At 59.9% G+C, this 19,577-nt stretch overlaps 3 protein-coding genes across 3 annotated transcripts in view; 1 reads left to right on the forward strand and 2 right to left on the reverse strand.

Annotated features, from left to right (window-relative positions):
• DNHD1 (dynein heavy chain domain 1) overlaps window positions 1–6,270 on the forward strand; it is a 95,128-nt gene extending 88,858 nt beyond the window's left edge. The window contains exons 37-42 of the mRNA XM_060263783.1: window positions 4,115–4,201; window positions 4,388–4,589; window positions 4,686–4,777; window positions 4,883–5,035; window positions 5,122–5,846; window positions 5,923–6,270. Coding sequence (XP_060119766.1) covers window positions 4,115–4,201; window positions 4,388–4,589; window positions 4,686–4,777; window positions 4,883–5,035; window positions 5,122–5,846; window positions 5,923–6,270 — 1,607 coding nt within the window. The remainder of the gene's footprint in view (window positions 1–4,114; window positions 4,202–4,387; window positions 4,590–4,685; window positions 4,778–4,882; window positions 5,036–5,121; window positions 5,847–5,922) is intronic.
• A 30-nt stretch (window positions 6,271–6,300) lies between these two features.
• Window positions 6,301–17,180, reverse strand: LOC132590854 (F-box/WD repeat-containing protein 7-like). Its single transcript, XM_060263784.1, has 13 exons — window positions 17,052–17,180; window positions 16,089–16,256; window positions 15,777–15,992; window positions 12,619–12,701; window positions 12,371–12,509; window positions 11,992–12,126; window positions 11,144–11,267; window positions 10,928–11,064; window positions 7,934–8,047; window positions 7,679–7,860; window positions 7,375–7,600; window positions 7,078–7,288; window positions 6,301–6,730 (listed from the first exon to the last, which is right to left on the reverse strand). The coding sequence occupies exons 1-13, from the start codon at window positions 17,178–17,180 to the stop codon at window positions 6,462–6,464; spliced, it is 2,133 nt and encodes a 710-aa protein (XP_060119767.1). The 3' UTR covers window positions 6,301–6,461.
• Window positions 17,181–17,329: 149 nt separating this feature from the next.
• On the reverse strand, window positions 17,330–19,513 carry RRP8 (ribosomal RNA processing 8). The gene is made up of 5 exons (XM_060263785.1): window positions 18,834–19,513; window positions 18,538–18,667; window positions 18,247–18,353; window positions 17,605–17,701; window positions 17,330–17,506 (listed from the first exon to the last, which is right to left on the reverse strand). Exons 1-5 carry the CDS (start codon window positions 19,511–19,513, stop codon window positions 17,393–17,395), a joined length of 1,128 nt encoding a protein of 375 aa, XP_060119768.1. The 3' UTR covers window positions 17,330–17,392.
• Between the last annotated feature and the right edge of the window lie 64 nt (window positions 19,514–19,577).

A 19,577-nucleotide genomic window follows, 5' to 3' on the forward strand; every position in this document is an offset into this window, starting at 1 on the left:
CACCCTGTGAGGTAGATGAAGATATTGGATTTATATCCCGCCCTCCACTCCGAAGAGTCTCAGAGCGGATCACAATCTCCTTTCCCTTCCTCCCCCACAATAGACACCCTGTGAGGTAGATGAAGATATTGGATTTATATCCCGCCCTCCACTCCAAAGAGTCTCAGAGCGGCTCACAATCTCCTTTCCCTTCCTCCCCCACAACAGACACCGTGAGGTAGATGAAGATACTGGATTTATATCCCGCCCTCCACTCCGAAGAGTCTCAGAGCGGCTCACAATCTCCTTTCCCTTCCTCCCCCACAACAGACACCCTGTGAGGTAGATGAAGATACTGGATTTATATCCCGCCCTCCACTCCGAAGAGTCTCAGAGCAGCTCACAATCTCCTTTCCCTTCCTCCCCCCCCCACAACAGACACCCTGTGAGGTAGATGAAGATATTGGATTTATATCCCGCCCTCCACTCCAAAGAGTCTCAGAGCGGCTCACAATCTGCTTTCCCTTCCTCCCCCACAACACACACCATGAGGTAGATGAAGACACTGGATTTATATCCCGCCCTCCACTCCGAAGAGTCTCAGAGCGGCTCACAATCTGCTTTCCCTTCCTCCCCCACAACACACACCATGAGGTAGATGAAGACACTGGATTTATATCCCGCCCTCCACTCCGAAGAGTCTCAGAGCGGCTCACAATCTGCTTTCCCTTCCTCCCCCACAACACACACCATGAGGTAGATGAAGATATTGGATTTATATCCCGCCCTCCACTCCGAAGAGTCTCAGAGCGGCTCACTATCTCCTTTCCCTTCCTCCCCCACAACAGACACCCTGTGAGGTGGGTGGGGCTGAGAGAGCTCTCCCAGCAGCTGCCCTTTCAAGGACAACCTCTGCCAGAGCTATGGCTGACCCAAGGCCATGCTAGCAGGTGCAAGTGGAGGAGTGGGGAATCAAACCCAGCTCTCCCAGATAAGAGCTCTGGCTGACCCAAGGCCACTCCAGCAGGTGCAAGTGGGGGAGTGGGGAATCCAACCCGGTTCTCCCAGATAAGAGAGCTCTGGCGGACCCAAGGCCATTCCAGCAGGTGCAAGTGGAGGAGTGGGGAATCAAACCTGGTTCTCCCAGATAAGAGTCCGCACACTTAACCACTACACCAAACTGGCTCTCACCAAACTTTGCCTCCTGAATGGGGCCTGCAGCGTGCCCCTCAGTCAGCTGATGGGGTCTGCCTCCAGGCTCTGTACAGCGGGGGAGCCGTTGTGCTCTGTGCCACAAAGAGCACCTCAGAGTCTGCCTCAGCGTCACCTGCCCCCCCCCCCCCGTGGTGTCTTCCTGGGCTGAAACCACTCCAGCCCCCCAAAGGCTTCCATGGCCCTGGGTGGCCCAGGAGAGCCGGGGTTCCGTCACCCTCTGAGGAGGGCTTCCAGCCCAACAAGCACCATCTCCGCTCTGAGCCGCGAGCTGCGGGGCCAGTGAGGGCAGGAAGCTGCGCCTAACCTCTGGGAGTCCCTTCCTGTCATTTGGGAGAGCGAAGGCAAGGAAGGTAAATGAAGGGCAACTCCAAGGAGGATGGAGGAGCAGAAGTGGATGGCTACAGCAGATCTGGGGGGCTGTTGTGCAGATTATTGAAAAGGTTGCTTTGGCAGCAGCTGCCCCCACACCCCACTGGGGGGCTGAAGGGAAGGGATGGAAATCATAGAAATACAAGTGGAGGAGACTGACCAAGAGAGAGATCTCAAGGAACACTTTCCCTGTGAAGAAAGGTTAAAACCCGTGGGGCTCTTCAGCTTGAAGAAACGTTGACTGCGGGGTGACATGAGAGAGGTTTACAAGATTATGCATGGCATGGAGAAAGTAGAGAAAGAAGTATTTTTCTCCCTTCTCACAATACAAGAACTCATGGGCACTCAATGAAATTGCTGAGCAGTTGGGTTAGAACGGATAAAAGGAAGTCCTTCTTCATCCAAAGGGTGATTAACATGCGGAATGCACTGCCACAGGAGGTAGTGGCGGCTACAGGCATAGCCAGCTTCAGGAGAGGATTGGATGAACATCTGGAGCAGAGGTCCATCAGTAGCTCTTAGCCACAGCTTATTGTTGGAACTCTGTCTGTGGCAGTGATGCTCTGTCTTCTTAGTGCTTCGAGGGCAACAGTGGAAGGGCTTCTAGTTTCCTGGCCCCACTGATGGACCTCCTGATGGCACCTGGGTTTTTGGCCACTGTGTGACAGAGTGTTGGACTGGAGGGGCCATTGGCCTGATCCAGCAGGGCTTCTCTTATGTCTGGGGCAATGATGCTCCGTATTCCTTGTGTTTGGAGGGGGGCACAGTGGGAGGACTTCTAGTGTCCTGGCCCCACTGATGGACCTCCTAATGGCACCTGGGTTTTGGCCCCTGTGTGACACAGAGTGTTGGACTGGATGGGCCACTGGCCTGATCCAGCATGGCTTCTCTTGAGTTCAAGCCTTATAAACCTCTTGCAGCCCCCTCCTTCAGTGTTCTCTCGCACTCGAGTCCAGTTTACACAGACTGTAGACTGATGGTGGTGGTTGGGCAGTTGCTGACCTTGCCCTTTTGCAGGATTAGTTTGGTCCCCTATGCAGGAGGCCTCCGTTCCTGTGGGCTTCTCTCTGCCCAGCGCCAGGGTCAGGAGCAAGAGACACGGATGAAGCGGTTCCTTGGAAGGCACCCTGTGGATGCAAACTGCATCAGGGGCCCGATCACAGGAATACGTGGCATGGATGGGAGAGGCCCAGGACCACAGAAGGGGAGGAGGGCAGCTCCAAGTCAGTCCCCACTGCAGAGGGGGAGATGGAGCTCAGTGGAAGAGGAGGAAATGGGATTTATACCCCCAAAGGAGTCTCAGAGTGGCTCCCAATCTCCTTTCCCCACAATAGACAGACATCCTGTGAGGCAGGTGGGGCTGAGAGAGCTCTGACAAACTGCTCTTAAGAGGACAGCTCTGCAAGAGCTATGGCTGACCCACGGTCACACCAGCAGTTGTGGGGGGAGGGGGACTGGGGAATCAAACCCGGTTCTCCCAGATCAAGAGTCCATGCACAGCAGGCTGGCTCTCTGCTTGGTGTGCAGAAGTTCCCAGGTCCCATCCCTGCCATTGTGGTTGAAAGGGCCAGGTAGGAGGTGATGGGAAATGGCAGTCTCTGTTTCGAATGGGAAGCAAGGGAGCGAGACTCAGGGGCCATTTTGCTCAAAGGCACCGAGGCTTCGGCAGGGCCACAAACAGCAGCTGAGCGGTTGTGATGGAACGTAGCAGGAGGCCCCGCAGCTATGTGGGTTGGAGGCTGCACAGGACCTTGGATTTGACCTAGTCACTGGCTGGCAACCAAGGGCCACATACTAGCCAAGGGGCCTGGAAGCGCTCTCCATGTCCAGACACAGCGACTTCTGGATCCCAGCAGCATAACCTGAGGCTCTCAACTGAATTAGCAAAGGTCGGTTGAGCCCCATCGAAATGGGAAAGGGCAGTGCCCTCTGAGGCCTCCCAGCCAGCCTTCCCTCCCTCTTGCCAGGGCTCAGCTGTTCAAGGCTGCCAGAGCAGGTGGACAGAGAGATGGAGCTGGGAGGGGGGAGCCACATCAGCCAGGAAGAAGGGGCTTCTGTGCAGCCTCGTGCTGTCTGTTTGCCATGGAACAAGGCTTCTGGAGAAGGCACTTCAACAGCATCTCATTCGAATTGGTTGATGATGCAGTGCTGTCCAGGGGTAGCCAAAGACTCCTGTGCATGAGGAATAATTCGCTTCTGGCCTCCCTTCCGTTCAAGGGGAAGCAGGAGTCCAGGGTGGAAGAGGCTCCCTCTCATCAGACACCTGCCTGGGGGGGCTCCCCCACTCCACACCCCAGTCCAAACACGGCTTGCGTTCCTCTTAAAGGGACGGGAACCCCCAAGGAATCACACGAGATGCAGAACGCCAGGAGTACAGCTACGTACATGACTTCCTTGTGTCTGTACTTCCTGCTTGCTTTCTTAATAAACAGGTTTGTTTCTTTTAAATAAAAGCCATCGACTCAAGCAAGTTCTGTGCTCAAACTGCTGCCCAGGTCTGGCAAGGCGGCCTGCTGGCGTCCCTGCTCTCATCTCCTCCTTTGCCCGGCAGGGGACGTGGAAGGGGCAGCTCTGGAAATCCACCCCAAGTTCCGACTCTGGCTCATCACGGCAGCTGATGCCCCGGGCTCTGTGCCAGGTACTGCTTCCCTCGGGCATCCGGGCACTCACACCGGCTGGGGCAGGGAGAAGCCCTGACCAGCAGGAAGCAGCGCGGGGGGCCCTTCCTGGGGGACAGGCAGCTCCGCCCTCCACTGCAGCCGGTCTGTGGAGCAGGCGCCCTCCCCAGTCCCTGGGCCTGACCCTGCCTCCCCCCCCCCCTCAGGGCCTGTCCAGCGGACCGCCGTGGTCCTCTTCTGCGAGATGGCCCTGGAGCTCAAGGGCATCTTGGCCCAGACCCACCAGCTGCTGCAGGGCCAGGTGCAAGGCCTCGACACAGACCAGAGGCTGCTGCTGCTGCTCCTCTACGCCATTCTGCACTACAGGCAGGCCTACAGCCGCTGGACGCAGGCAGAGTCTTACCTGTGGTGAGAGCAAGGCCTGGGCAGCCCGGAGGCCCCAGTGATGGGAGGCAGCTGCACTTGCAGAGCCCTCAGCCCCTCCCTCCCTCCCCCCCCCCACAGGAGCCACGTGGAACTCTGGGAAGGCTTCAAGGCTCAGGAGCGGCTGGGCAGGCTGCCGGACAGCCCCAAGGAGGCCCTGCAGGAACTGGCAGGTACAGAGCCGGGGCGGTGCGGGGGGGGGGGGGAGAGGAGGCAGCTTCCCCATAGGGCCTGCTGCTAACCCCCCCCCCCGTCCCCCTTCTGGGTGTTGCCTGCAGGAATAATCCCTTACGGGGGCCACATCCTGGACCGTGGAGATGCAGAGGCTGTGCAGAGCCTGAGCCGGCAGTGCCTGGCTTCCGACAGGCCCCAGCGGCCGAGGCCTGGCCTCCCAAGCCTCTTGGCTGCTGTCCGTGGCACTCCCAACCCACGTGAGCGACCTGCCAGACCCCCCCTCCCCTCCCCCCCCGAGCCACGCAGGGTGGCCAGCAGCTCTCTCTCCTCCTCTCCCCTGCAGGGCTGTCTGAGGAAGAGGCGGCGGCAGCCACCCAGGCGCGCATCCAGCATCTCCCCAGCCCCATGGAACCGGCCTGGGTGGGCCTCTGCAACGGCCTGCAGCGGGAACTGTTGGCCAGCCGCAGCCGGGCCATGCTGGAGGCCCTGCAAGTGGCCCAGGGGAGGTGGCAGCCCCCCCGCCTGCCCAGCCTCCAGCAAGAAGGAGGGGCCTTGGAGGAGCTGGTGGGCCAGGCGCTGGAGCTGATGCAGGAGCTGCAGGAGCAGCTGGAGCAGTGCGGGTGGGAGGTGGGGGCCCGCGGGCACCCCCCCATGGGGCAGCCCCGCCCCAAGCCCCGCCCCCTGCAGCGCTTCCTGCTGGAGGAGGCCGGCAGCTTCCTGGCACTGCTGCAGCAGATGCAGCGAGACCTGCAGTGCGGCCAGGAACACCTGCGGGGCTCCCCGTGCTCCTCCCCCCGCTGTGCCACCCTCCTGCGGGAGCTGAAGCAGGGCAGGGTGCCCCAGCGCTGGCTGCACTACACCCCCACCAGCCCCCCGCACCCGCCCCCCGCCTGGCTCCAGGCCCTGCGCTGCCGCTCCCAGCTCCTCTGCCACTACCTGCGGGCCCACAGCGGGGCTCCCTACCACCTGGCCGCCTTCCACCACCCCCAACGCCTCTTCCTGGCACTGCGGCAGGAGATGGCCCGGGCTGAGAAGCAGGAGATGGACCGCTACTCCCTGGAAGTGCAGGTAGGCTGGGCCAGGGGGGGGGGAGGGGCTGCTGGGCTCCCAGACCCTGACCCTCCCCCCCCCCCCGGCTCCCCAGGTCCTGCCCACGATGCTCCCGCCCAGCAACGCTCCGGACAAGGGGCTGTACCTGATGGGGCTGGAGCTCCACCACGCGCTCTGGGACACCCACAGCTGCCGCCTGCAGGAGACCCGCTCAGGCCAGCCCTGCCAGCTGCCCGCCGTGAGGGTGCAAGCCACCTTCCAGCCCTGGGAGACGCCCTCGGAGGAAGCCACCTACCAGTGCCCCGTGTTCCTGGGGACACCCGCTGCCTTTGTGCCCCTCCGCAGCCAGGAGGTGGTCATGCACGTGGCCCTGCCTTCTCAGCTGGCCCCGGAGGTGTGTGCCCAGCGACGGGTCCATGCCGTCAGTGTGCTGCCTTCGTGAAGCCAAGAGACACACCCCAGCACACAAGTACAGAAATAAAGAGATATATTATTCATGTGTACAAAACCAGGCCCCCCTGTGCTCCTCCGCTTTGCCCCCCCCTATAAATAAGGTGCTTCAAAGACCGGCAGCACCCGCCATCCCCCCCCACTGCCCCCGTCCTGCAGGGTCTTCCCCCCTCCCCCCCAGCCTCATTTCAGAGGCACGTCAAAGTCCAGCACCAGCAGCTTCGTCTCCTCCGTCCCGTTGCGGCTTCCAACAGCACAGACCAGCTTGGTGTTGGAGGCCCGGATGCGCCACACGACCCCTCCACTGCCGCCACTCCCCAGGGCCACCAGGTTGCGCACAAAGTCCCCCGTCTTCAGGTCCCACAGCTTGACCGTGCCGTCATCGGAGCTGGTGACCACAAACTTCGAGCTGAACTGCAAGCACGTCACGGCACTCTGGTGCTTGCTGGGACCTGCAGGAGAGGAGAGGAGAGGAGGAAGGCAGCTGCCAGCAGGCTCAGACGCGAGAAAGGGCCAGACCTCCCAACATGGCACTCAGGCCGGCTAGAGAGGAAGGGCCCTGGGGGCTCCCAAACAGAGCCTCTGCCTGCCACACTGCAGGGGGGAGGCCCCAACCCCAATCCAGTTCGCAGGCCCAGGCAGCAGGAGATGGGAAGGACCTTGGACAGCGGCTGCCAGTGTGAGTCGACAATACAGTTGTGTGTTCAAGCTCTCTGCTTAGAGGATAATATTCTCCCCTGCCTCCTGTGACCCAAAGGGTGTTCTCTCCCCCACCCCCCGCCCGGGATGGCCTCCCCACCTTGCAGCGTCTGCAGGCACTGGCCCGTCTTGATGTCCCAGATTTTGACCGTGGAGTCGGCGTTGCCGGAGACCAAGATGTTGTCCCGCAGCTCCATGCCGCTCGTCAGGGACTGGTGCCCCATCAGGGTGTGGAGGCAGTTGCCGCTCTCCGCATCCCACACCCGGATCGACGTGTCCAGAGAGCCGCTGACGATGTGGATCCCGTCGAACTGGAGGGGGGAGAGCAAAGCAGCAGGAGCTCAGCGGGGCGGCAGCAGTGGCTCTGGGGAGGAAGGGGGCAGCTCCGCTCACTTGCCTGCAGGGAGTAGACCCGGTTTGTGTGGCCTTGCAGGGTATGGATGCAGCTCTCGGTCTCCGGGTCCCAGACCTTCACCGTGTAGTCGTAGGCCCCGCTCACCACCTTCTGCCCGTCGTACTGGACACAGCGCACAGCCGCCACGTGGCCCATCAGCACGTGCAGACACTGCCCCGTCTCGATGTCCCACAAGCGGAGAGTGGCATCCCGAGACCCACTCACCACCCTGCGCAGGAAGGGAAGGCAGCGTCTTGGGCCGAGCCTCACCAGAGGCGCCTCCTTCCGCCTCCCCCAGTTCACCTACCTGGTGCCGTGCAGATGCATGCAGCGCACAGTGGACGTGTGCCCATAGAGGGTGTGCACGCACTCCCCCGTGTCCGCATTCCACACCTTCAAGGTCCGGTCGGTGGAGCCGCTGATGACAATGTTGTCCCTCATCTGAGAGGACCAGACGCCGCCCGTGTGGCCCACGAGAGTCTGCACGCACTGGCAGAAGAAGGGATGCTCAGAGCAGGAGGAGCAAGGGGTGCCCCAGGAAGAACACAGGAGCCAGGCTTACCTCCCCCGTGACAGCCGACCACACCTTGAGCGTGTTGTCATCCGAGCCGCTGACGATGCGGTTGCCACAGAACTGGAGGCAGGTGATGACGTGGTCGTCGTGCCCTTTCAGAACCTGGCCAGGAGAGAGGAGGCTGCCGGTGGGGGGTGGGAGCCCAGAATCCCCTTCCCAGGGGCACTGCAATGGGATGGCCCAGGAAAGGGGAGAGGAAGAAGGCTCCTCGGCGCAGGAGGGGGGGCTCCCTCCCCTTCCCACAATGCCTCAGAGGGGTCATGTCACAAAACCTGGCCTGTCTGAGAGAAAGGACCGGGTGCTGGCGGCCGGGTTTGTGAGATCACACTGTGGCAGGGCCTGGCTAAGTTTTGGAATGAAGCACATGCAGCCAACGCAGTCTGACAATCAATTCATTTGCTGGTCTGGTTTTCCCACGAGGATAAATCTCTATTTGGGCCTGAGGTTTGCTAACATTTGTGAATATACTAACTTCAAAACAATTAATACACGACGTTCCCAAAAAATTGAACCATGAAGCTGCTGTGCGCTGCGGAGCAAAACATCCAGCAGCCAAGGAAGGTCTTCCTGCCAGCCCACGCCTTCTAGAGGTCACTGGCAACAGCCCCCCGCCGTGGCCCCAAAGCAGAAGCACCAGCCAAGCCTCTCCTTGACTCCTGGCCAGACAGCCTGCGTTTCCTGCCCGCCTCTCCCTGCAAGGGCCTTAGAAGGTCTTTACAGGGACCAGTTAATAACGAACCCAAGTATCTTGTCCGTTTTCCCTGAAGGTCACGGCACAGGAGCGCTTTGCGCATGCCACACTTGCCAACAATCGATGAGGGCATGACTTGTGAGGGGCGCTTCATGCCCATGAAAAGGAATCCAAAGGAGGAGGCAGAACTCCGTTCCAGCATTCCACAGACACACCAATCCCAACCAAGAATGAAATCCGCGACTCTCTCTCTCCTACAGCTTTCCTGCTTCTTCGCAGTAAACAGACACATTCACAAACACACACAGAACTTGCTAAAGAAGATACCTCCCTGTGCAGATGTGTCTGGGTGGCACAAACACCCCATAAATGTGTCTGTCTGCAGAAGAGCCTGGATCTCCTGGCTCTGCCCACTGGTGTCAGAGGAAGGCATACAGGGCCCAAAGATAAGCCCCCTACTGCCCCACCCACCCCTTTCTGCAGCTGGGGGACAGTTACAGGGAAGGCCCACTTGCCCCACAGCCACCCGTGGTGCACAGGATACAACCCACTGTAGTTTGCCTTGCTTGCTGGTCTCCTTGACTATCAAAACACAGAACAGACTACTGCATTTAGGTGACCTTTTCATAGCACTTAAAACGGTGCCTCTGCGAATCTAATGCATGCTGGGGATTTTGTGGATTCCCAGCTCTGCTGTGATCAGTCAGAAACTGGTGCCAAGTTCCAGAAGCAGCGCAGCTGAGCACCCCTGCCCTGCCTCCGTGCAAGACCCTGCAACCCTGGCCAGAATCCAGCCCCCAAGACAACACAGCCCCCCAGAGAATAACGCAGCCAATTTGGGCTCTGGGGCGTTCCACTACCTGTCGCTCTTGGACCTGAGAATCAGCAAATGTCAGAGGAAGGTCAGCAAATATCCCGTGGCCTTCCCCACAACCCTCTACTCATAAGAACATAAGAGAAGCCATGTTAGATCAGGCCAGTGGCCCATCCAGTCCAACACTCTGTGTCACATAAGAACATAAGAGAAGCCCTGTTGGATCAGGCCAATGGGCCCTCCAGTCCAACACTCTGTGTCACATAAGAACATAAGAGAAGCCCTGTTGGATCAGGCCAGTGGCCCCTCCAGTCCAACACTCTGTGTCACATAAGAACATAAGAGAAGCCCTGTTGGATCAGGCCAGTGGCCCTTCCAGTCAAACACTCTGTGTCACATAAGAACATAAGAGAAGCCCTGTTGGATCAGGCCAATGGCCCCTCCAGTCCAACACTCTGTCACATAAGAACATAAGAGAAGCCCTGTTGGATCAGGCCAGTGGCCCCTCCAGTCCAACACTCTGTGTCACATAAGAGAAGCCATGTTGGATCAGGCCAGTGGCCCCTCCAGTCCAACACTCTGTGTCACAGAAGAACATAAGAGAAGCCATTTTGGATCAGGCCAATGGCCCATCCAGTCCAACACTCTGTGTCACATGAGAACATAAGAGAAGCCCTGTTGGATCAGGCCAAAGGCCCATCCAGTCCAACCCTCTGTGTCACATGAGAACATAAGAGAAGCCCTGTTGCATCAGGCCAATGGCCCCTCCAGTCCAACACTCTGTGTCACATAAGAACAGAAGAGAAGGCCTGTTGGATCAGGCCAATGGCCCATCCAGTCCAACACTCTGTGTCACAGAAGAACATAAGAGGAGCCATGATAGATCAGGCCAATGGCCCCTCCAGTCCAACACTCTGTGTCACATAAGAACATAAGAGAAGCCATATTGGATCAGGCTAATGGCCCATCCAGTCCAACACTCTGTGTCACACAGCGGCCAAATACACACACACACACACACTGTGGCTAATAGCCACTGATGGACCTGTGCTCCATATTTTTATCTAAACCCCTCTTGAAGGTGGCTATGCTTGTGGCCGCCACCATCTCCTGTGGCAGTGAGTTCCACATGTTAATCACCCTTTGGGTGTAGAAGTACTTCCTTTTATCTGTCTGCTCAGCAATTTCATCGAATGCCCACGAGTTCTTGTATTGTGAGAAAGGGAGATAAGGACTTCTTTCTCTACTTTCTCCATTCCATGCATTATCTTGTAAACCTCTATCATGTCACCCCGCAGTCGACGTTTCTCCAAGCTAAAGAGTCCCGAGCGTTTCAACCTTTCTTCATAGGGAAAGTGCTCCAGCCCTTTAATCATTCTAGTTGCCCTTTTCTGAACTTTCTCCAATGCTATAATACCCTCCTGCCATGGGCGCCCACCACAGCGAGCGGAGAAGCCTCTGCCCCTGGAGCACTTACCTTTGGGTGCCGGGCATCCCCACTGCGCCAGTTCATGTCGATCCGGTGCTGCCTCAGGAAGGCCAGTTTCCAGGGGCTGTACATGAAGCCTGGGCTGAGCAGCCGCCGCTTGCGCAGACTCAAGGGCTCTTCGATGCCTGCAGGAACGCAAAGGAGCCATCAGAGAGAGAGAGAGAGAGGGCCCCTGGAGCAGAAGGGAGCTGGGCAAGGCCTCACCCACATCACGGCACTTCTCCCGCCAGAGCAGGTTATCCTCGGCCAAGATGCGCCAGTACCGGCACGTCTGGGCAGCACGGAGCAGGTCCCGGGGCTCCAGGAAGGAGAGCACGTAGAGCGCCAACTGTAAAAGAAGGGGGCCAGAAGTAGGAGCTGCAGCCCCCAAGCCCACCTCTCACCAAAAGCACCGGCCCAGCGGCACAACTCCTCTGCTCCGGGACCCCCCAGCAAGCAGGAAGAGTGAGATGGGCGGGAGCTCATGCTACTCTCTCGTGTTACTCTCCACCCCCTCGTTTGCCCTTGCAGCAAGCTGGCGAGGAAGGTCACGCTGCAAGATAACTGCTCTTCGGCACAACAACTCCCTGTGCCTGAATTCCCAGCAATGCAAACTTCCACTGGAAACCCCCCTCCCAAAGAAGTTTCCCAAAGCGGCCCCCCCTCCGTACTCAAAGTCAGGAAAGCTGAAAGGAGAGGCAGGAAGCAAGAGGCTGCTCTGGACACAGGAGGTGGGACGGCCACTTCGATCCAGCGGCCCTGCCCAAAGGACCCCTGCAGTCCCGGGGCCCGGCCTCTCTCGCATCCCCCCCATCCAGCAAGGGCCAGATCGGCTCCCCCCTTAAACGCTGCCGGCTTCAGCCTCTTCACCACACACCTGGCCCAGCCCCCAGCACTGCCATCATCTTCTGCTCTCCCCACGCCCAGAATCCTCACCCGCGCCAACTGCTTGGATTCACAGCCGGGGCCTGTCTGTGCCAATCCTCTGCACTTGCTCATGCGGCTTCTGCTGCCTCTGCCAGCCCCCCCTGCAGCCCCAAGGCACCCCAGAGACACCGCAGCCAGCCACTCACCTCCTTGGGCAGAAGCGAGATGAAGTCCCGCTGGAACTGGGGCTCTATCACTTGCATCATGTGCTTGATCTGGGGGGGCTCACAACGGTCTATGAGCTCATCCAGGGCCAGCAGCTTCTCAGGGCCACTCCAACGCTGCAGGCAGAAGAGACACGGAATCAGGACTCCCCACCCAGAGGACGCGTCCTGCTCACAACACCCCTCGAGAGGACGAAACCTGCCCCAATCCAGCTGCCCCCAAAAGCCTTTGAGTAGCTCCACCAGCTCCCGAAGAACAACGCTGAGCCAGCCGCACCTGGATACTTTACAGGCCACCAGCCTGAAGGCCCTGCTCCTACTAGCTGGACCAGCCCCTTCCGCCACCTTCACTGCCCCTCACCTGGAAGGTGCGCAGCCAGTCCTGGAGCTCAGGGGGGGGAGTCACGGAGGGGACATGGCGGCAGCGGGCCTGAGCCGCCTTGGCATTTCGCAGGTCGCCAAAGGTCGCTGTCGGGCTTGCCACACAGGGGCCCAACACCCTAAATGGGAAGCAAGGGCAGGTAAAAGATGGTTGGTAGCTCCTCCCCCCCCCCGACAGCTGCTCCAAGCCCCCGTTGAAGGCTAGGCCTCCCTCCCCCTCCCCCTCACCTGCCAAGCTCAGAACTCTTGCACAGCTTCTTCCCAGGGGACTGGGCTCTGCTGTCCGGACTGCCCTCCGACTTCCGCTTCATCTGCAGCAAAGCAGGGAATGAACAGGAGGCCTCCAAAGCACCCTCCTCCCCAACACTCCACTCTTAATGGCTCCTGGGCTTCCAAAAAGAGGGGAGGGGCAGTGGCTCAGTAGCAGAGCCTCTGCTTGGGAAGCAGAAGGTCCCAGGTTCAATCCCCAGCATCTCCAACTAAAAAGGGTCCAGGCAAGTAGGCATGGAAAACCTCAGCTTGAGACCATGCAGAGCCACAGTGGCTCAGTGGCAGAGCATCTGCTTGGGAAGCAGAAGGTCCCAGGTTCAATCCCCAGCATCTCCAACTAAAAAGGGTCCAGGCAAGTATTTATTTATTTATTTATTTATTTATTTATTACTTTGCATTTATATCCCGCCCTCTCCGCAAGCGGACTCAGGGCGGCTCAAGTAGGCATGGAAAACCTCAGCTTGAGACCATGGAGAGCCGCTGCCAGTCTGAGTAGACAAGACTGACTTGGATGGACCCAGGGGGGTCTGATTCAGTAGAAGGCAGCTTCAGATGTAGAGATAGATAGATGATAGATAGATAGAGAGGAGAGACGGTGGCTCAGTGTGGTAGAGCCTCTGCTTGGTAAGCAGAAGGTCCCAGGTTCAATCCCTGGCATCTCCAACTAAGAAGGGTCCAGGCAAATAGGCGTGAAAAACCTCAGCTGGAGACCCTGGAGAGCCACGGTGGCTCTGTGGTAGAGCATCTGCTTGGGAAGCGAAGGGTCCCAGGTTCAATCCCCAGCATTTCCAACTAAAAAGGGTCCAGGCAAGTAGGCATGGAAAACCTCAGCTTGATATCCTGGAGAGCCACAGTGGCTCAGTGGCAGAGCATCTGCTTGGGAAGCAAAAGTTTCCAAGTTCAATCCCCAGCATCTCCAACTATAAAGGGTTCAGGCAGGTAGGCGTGAAAAACCTCAGCTTGAGACCATGGAGAGCCGCTGCCAGTCTGAGTAGACAAGACTGATGGTGGCTCAGTGGTAGAGCATCTGTTTGGGAAGCAGAAGGTCCCAGGTTCAATCCCCGGCATCTCCAACTAAAAAGGTTCCAGGCAAATAGGCATGAATTTAGTTGGCTCTCCGGGGTCTCCAGCTGAGGTTTTTCATGCCTATTTGCCTGGACCCTCCAGCTGGAGACCCCGGAGTGCCAGTCTGAGTAAACAAGACTGACTTTGATGGACCAAGAGGGGTCCGATTCAGTAGAAGAAGGCAGCTTCATATGTTCATATATAGTCATATGTCTAAGGAGAGGAATGGTGGCTCAGTGGCAGAGCAACTGCTTGGGAAGCAGAAGGTCCCAGGTTCAATCCCGGCATCTCCAACTAAAAAGGGTCCAGGCAAATAGGTGTGAAAACCTCAGCTGGAGACCCTGGAGAGCCACTGCCAGTCTGATTAGAGAAGACTGACTTGGGGGGTCTGATTCAGTAGAAGGCAGCTTCAGACGTACCCACCCTACTTTAGTGGGACATGCCTTCCTATGCTACCGGGGGTGGGGGGAATGTGGTCCATAGAAACAACTCTATTTTTGCCTTTGATTCCTCTCCCCTGACTTTAAGAATCACAATCCTACTTATAGTCACAAGTGTATTACAGTTAGAGCCCAGTGCTGCAGAGCAGTAAAGCTGCAGGACTGCAGTCCAAGCTCTCTACTCACGACCTGACTCAGCCTCCCATCCTTCCAAGGTCAGTCAAAGGAGTCCCCAGCTTGCTGGGAGGAAAGTGTAGATGTCTGGGGAAGGCAATGGCAAACCACCACGTAAAAAGTCTGCCGTGAAAATGTCATGATGCGATGTCATTCCGGAGTTGAAAATGACAGTTTGCACAGGGGAATACCTTTACCTTTATATTCTAGTTATGAGTATATACTCATTGTCTCAAATAATTATAGTATTAAGAATTTTTTCTGAAAGTTGCAGTGTGGGCCTGTCTCCACAGGAAAGATGCGAGCACAGAACTGGTGTGGGACCAAGTCCAGAACCCACAGTTCACACTGGTCTCTCCTACCGGCTGGAAACTTGCATGCCTTCAGAGAGCTGGAACTAGAGTGTCTAACAAGAGGGCCTAAGAGAACCCCAAACACCCTTTGCCCAGCTAATGGCTGCCTCACCCACCGGGCAAACTCTTCTAACAACAAAGCAGAGAAAGGGAAGCCTACCCGTCCCGGCAAAATCAGGCTGCAGGAGAGCAGATGAACAGACCTGAGCCACTTCAGAGACAAAACAAACTCCCCAGTTGAGATACAACCGAACCTGTGGATGCCGGGCTCCCAGGACCAACCCATAAGAACATAAGCTGTGCTGAGTTAGCCCAGTGGCCCATCCAGTCCAACACCTTCAGTCACACAGTGGCCCAAACCCTGGTGCCATCAGGAAGCCCACTAGTGGGGTCAGAACTCCAGAAGCCCCCCAATGCTGCCCCACCAAGATGGAGCACCCCTGCCCCAGACAGAGCCTTCCATCTACGCTGATGGACCTCTGCTCCAGCTGCTCCCCCAGTCCTCTCTTGAAGCTCAATCCCTGCCTGTAACCACCACCACCTCCCTCTGGCAGCGAGTTCTACGCATGAATTACTCTTTGTGTGAAGGATTCCCTTATACCTGTTCTAAATTTACAGGTCATCATACTTCTGCCTCTGCCCCACGCTTGATTTTGTAAACCTTTATATGCCATGTCCCCACCCACGGCCGTTTCTCCAAGCTGAGGTGCCCACACCACTTCAGCCTTTCTTTGCCTTTTTCCTAACGCTATAATGCCTTTTTGACATATGGGAACCAAAAGTGCCTACAGTTGTCTCAAAGGAGGCAGCCCCGTGGATCCCTGCAGGGGCCTTCTGATCTCCTTCCTAAGGCCCCCCAGCAGAACACTGGCCCCCTCTGCAGGGCTGGGAGTGGGCATCCTCACCATCACCTCCCTTCAGGGGGAGGGAGCTCTGGGCCAAGGACTCCCTCCCTCCTGGCCAGTGCAGACCCCCTCGGCTCCTCCTCAGTGAGCAGGCCTTTGCTCTGGCCCCCTCGCCCAGCCTCGCCCCCCACCCCAGCAACTGAGCACCTTCCCCTCCGCTCCCCCCCCCACCCCCGTACCTTGGGGCGGGCGTGGCGGATGAGGCCGCCGCCCTCGGTGCGCTCCAGGTAGTCGATCCAGCGCTCGTCCACCGTGCAGTAAAAGTAGACGTCCCCTCCCCCCGCGCTGCCGCCGCCATCGCCACCATCTTCATCGTCGTCCTCGCTGCTGCTGCTGCTGCCGCCGCCGCTCTGCTCGGCCTCGGCGGCCCCCCGCGGGGCGCAAGAACTGCCGGCCTGCTGCCCCCCCTCGGAGCCGCCCCGGCCAGAAGGCAGCCGCCGCCGCCCCGGCAAGGAGGCCGGGCGAGGAAGAGGAGCCGAGCACAGCCCGACGCCCGCCCGCCCCCTCGGCTCTGCCCTGCCCGCGGGGGTGTCTACCTGGGCGCCGGGGCCGTGGCGGGTGCAGCTGCAGGCCAGGCGGTGGCTGTTGAGCTCCAGGGTGCGGGCGGTGATGCCCTTGACGCGCAGCAGGTCCTCCAGCGACACGAAGCCCTTCAGCTCCTGCACCGGGCGGCGGACACCAGACGGCGGCTCAGACACCCGCCTCCCTCCAGCAACGGAGCCCCCCCCCCCCAGGCGCTCACCTCCCTCTTGCAACGGAGCCCCCCCCCCCAGTTCTCCTCCTCCTGCTCACCTCCCTCCAGCAACGGAGCCCCCCTCCCCCCCAGGCGCTCACCTCCCTCTTGCAAGGGAGCCCCCCCCCCCGTCTCTCGTCCTGCTCACCTCCCTCCAGTAACGGAGCCCCCCTCCCCCCCAGGCGCTCCCCTCCCTCCAGCAACGGAGCCCCCCCCCCCGTCTCCTCCTCCTGCTGCTCACCTCCCTCCAGCAACGGAGCCCCCCTCCCCCCCCAGGCGCTCACCTCCCTCCAGCAACGGAGCCCCCCCCCCGTCTCCTCCTCCTGCTGCTCACCTCCCTCCAGTAACGGAGCCCCCCTCCCCCCCAGGCGCTCCCCTCCCTCCAGCAACGGAGCCCCCCCCCCCCGTCTCCTCCTCCTGCTGCTCACCTCCCTCCAGCAACGGAGCCCCCCTCCCCCCCCAGGCGCTCACCTCCCTCTTGCAAGGGAGCCCCCCCCCGTCTCTCGTCCTGCTCACCTCCCTCCAGTAACGGAGCCCCCCTCCCCCCCAGGCGCTCCCCTCCCTCCAGCAACGGAGCCCCCCCCCCCCGTCTCCTCCTCCTGCTGCTCACCTCCCTCCAGCAACGGAGCCCCCCCCCGGCTCCCTTCGCCCCCCCCCGCCGCTCACCTCCTCCTTGCAACGGAGCCCCCCCCCCCCCGCCAGGCCTCCCCCTGCCGCTCACCTCCCTCTTGCGCACGATGCCCCTGGCCCGGCGGCGCCCGATGCCCACCAGCGCCCGCTCCAGCTCCGCCGCCCCCGCCCGGTTGATGTCCAGCCGCCCCGACCCCCCGACGGGACCCCCGCCCGACATCGCCGCCGCGCCTCTGCTCGCCTCCCTGCCCTTCCCTGCCCACCACCCGCACTGCGCCTGCGCCCCGCCGCCCGCACTACAACCCCCGGCAGCCACCGCGCGTCCCGCTCCCCTCCCGCCCGCCACCAATCACACGCCACACGACAGACTCCAGCCCAGGCACTTTATTCAACACGCACGCCACTGACGTCATCGCGCCCCCGCCCCGCCCCTCAGCGTCGCTTGTACAGGCACGGCAGCAGCGCCAAGCCCGCCGGCGCCTTCCCGGTCCTAGCGCCGCTCGTCTTCCGCAGCTCCAGCGCGTAGAAATGGGAGCCAGAGACGTCCTGCAAGGGGGAGAGAGAAGGGGGAGCTCGCCAGTCAGGCAGAACGCCCTGTCCCACCGCACCCCGGAGAAAACGCAGGCCACCCCTCCCCTGCTCACCTTGGAGATCAGCTGGAAGCCCAGCCTGGACAGCGCCCCCAAAAAGGCCCGCAGGTCTGCAAAACGACTGGCCACCTCGGCCACTAGCAGGGTGCCCCTGCAGGAAAAGAGTACACCCCGTCACCAAGGCCTGCACAAGGGAGAGAGTGAGCCCCTGGGAGGTCCCATGGGGAAATGCGGCACTGATGGACAGTCAGCATTCAGAGGGTCAAGCTACCCACCCACCTCCCTCCCCTCCCCCTGCCCAGCCTGCTCCTTCAAAGAACGTCTGCAGTCTGCAGAAGTCACAAAAGGAAGCAGCTGAAGCTCTGGCGGATCGTCAAAAGAGGGGGGAGCAATTTTAAAGACAATGGCTCTGCCATTTGGAAAGGCACAGTTTTAACTGGTGAGAGCTCTGATTCCTACCACTCCATCACAGCAGAGGATGCAAACAGAAGCCTAGCTTTGGTTAAAGGCACCCTTACTCACAGCCCTAAGAGGCAGATTGTTTCACAGGAAAGTGATGCAAGGCTGGTCAGAACCACCTTCCCAGGCTGTGCTCAGATAAAGGAGCAAAGTCACGGTCTGCTGCACCCCGACCCTACCATCACCCCCAGAACCAGCTCTCTCTCTTGTCCCCACAGCCGTCGTAACCCCAATTACCCAGTTCGCAGCACCCGGTTGGCCTCTTCCAGGATCTCACACAGATTAGTCCCCATGAGTGCCAAGCAGAAAACCACCACGTCCACTGATTCAGCTTCCAGGGGCACCTGTAGCAGGAGAAGCCAGGAACAATGGTGGGGGGGGGGGGGGGGAGGAGAGAATGAGATGATGCCCCAAGACAGGGTGTGAGAGGGCAGGGGAAGAATGGGGCCGGGGTTGGGAGACACAGGGTGGCAGGAGCCTAGTCTGCTAAGGTCCAGGGAGTGTCCACCCCCGCCTTCTCTGAGATACCTGGGACATGTCACAGATGATGACACGAGGGTCCAGGGCCACCAAGTCAAAGCAGTGCACTTTGTTTTGAATGCTGCGGGCCAGTGTGCAATCGCCACAGCCAAAATCTGCCACCACCAATGAAGCCGGCCTGCCAAGGAAAAAGGAAGCAGTAGTGGTGGCAAAAACTGAAGCCAAGACGCGCTCTCAAGCACTTTTTCTTGTTGGGCTGCAAGTATGCACATGTGGCAGTCACAGTCTCATCCTGCCTGAGTGCTTGCTCAACCTGCAGCCAAAGAGCCTCCCACCCCCGTTACCTTTTCCGGAGATAACGCACAAAGCGCTGCACGGGGTTTTCAGGCCAACGTGCCACCTGTTGGGCAAAGCCACGGTGATAGATAGCAAAGGCTTCGGGGTCTTCCTGGAAGAGACGGGCTGCCTCGCGGCTGGGGCGGGTGTACAGCTGCTGGTTAATGTAGCGGAAGCGGGCAGAATCCAGGCGCTCCTCCACCTGCAGCCGCAGGGCAGCTGCTCGCCTGTCGAGAGGCTCCTGGGGTGGCGGAGAGGCTTCGAGGGGCAGTGCCAAGGCGTCCCTGCCGACCTTGAACTTGTTCTTCTGCCGCCTCTTGTTCTTTTGCCGGTTCCTCCATTGCTTCCTGGTCAGCAGCTGCTTTGGCTTCTCCTCCTCCTCCTCCTCTTCTGCAGGCGTGTTCTTCCGCTTGTCCCCAGGCACGGGGCCTGCTCCAGCTGCAGCTTCCCCTGGGGGAGAAAGAGAGGCTGTGTCGGAGGGCGCCCCCGCCCGCCCCTCGGCTGGCCCACCTCGGTCCCCCTCCTCCGCGAGGGCAGGCTCCGGGCGGGAGGGGCTGGGCCTGGCCGCGGCCTGGAGGCGCCGGAGGACGGCGAGGAGCGCCCTGCGGGGGAGGGGCCTGGGCCGCGGGCAGGGGGCGGAGGGGGCGGCCGGTGCTTCGGCGTCGCTCCAGGCGGCCTCGGCGAACATGGCCCGGGACTGGGGGCGCAGGGTCTGCCACTTCCGGGCCGGCGCGGCGCCGACCAGTGACGTC

This window comes from Heteronotia binoei, unplaced genomic scaffold, assembly GCF_032191835.1.
Source record: "Heteronotia binoei isolate CCM8104 ecotype False Entrance Well unplaced genomic scaffold, APGP_CSIRO_Hbin_v1 ptg000881l, whole genome shotgun sequence".
NCBI classification, from domain to species: domain Eukaryota; kingdom Metazoa; phylum Chordata; class Lepidosauria; order Squamata; family Gekkonidae; genus Heteronotia; species Heteronotia binoei.

Bases quoted from the DNA above. Each gene is read 5' to 3' on its own strand.
- LOC132590854 (XM_060263784.1), bottom strand. From the start codon at position 17,180: ATGTCGGGCGGGGGTCCCGTCGGGGGGTCGGGGCGGCTGGACATCAAC. The intron at 8,048-10,927 runs GTAAGTGCTCCA...TCTCCTGGCCAG, and splicing joins GGGATGCCCGGCACCCAAAG to GTTCTGAAAGGGCACGACGA. The intron at 7,861-7,933 runs GTAAGCCTGGCT...TTCTTCTGCCAG, and splicing joins GGTCGGCTGTCACGGGGGAG to TGCGTGCAGACTCTCGTGGG.
- RRP8 (XM_060263785.1), bottom strand. From the start codon at position 19,513: ATGTTCGCCGAGGCCGCCTGGAGCGACGCCGAAGCACCGGCCGCCCCC. The intron at 18,354-18,537 runs GTATCTCAGAGA...CTCCTGCTACAG, and splicing joins TCATCTGTGACATGTCCCAG to GTGCCCCTGGAAGCTGAATC. The intron at 17,507-17,604 runs GTGAGCAGGGGA...TCCCCCTTGCAG, and splicing joins GCTTCCAGCTGATCTCCAAG to GACGTCTCTGGCTCCCATTT.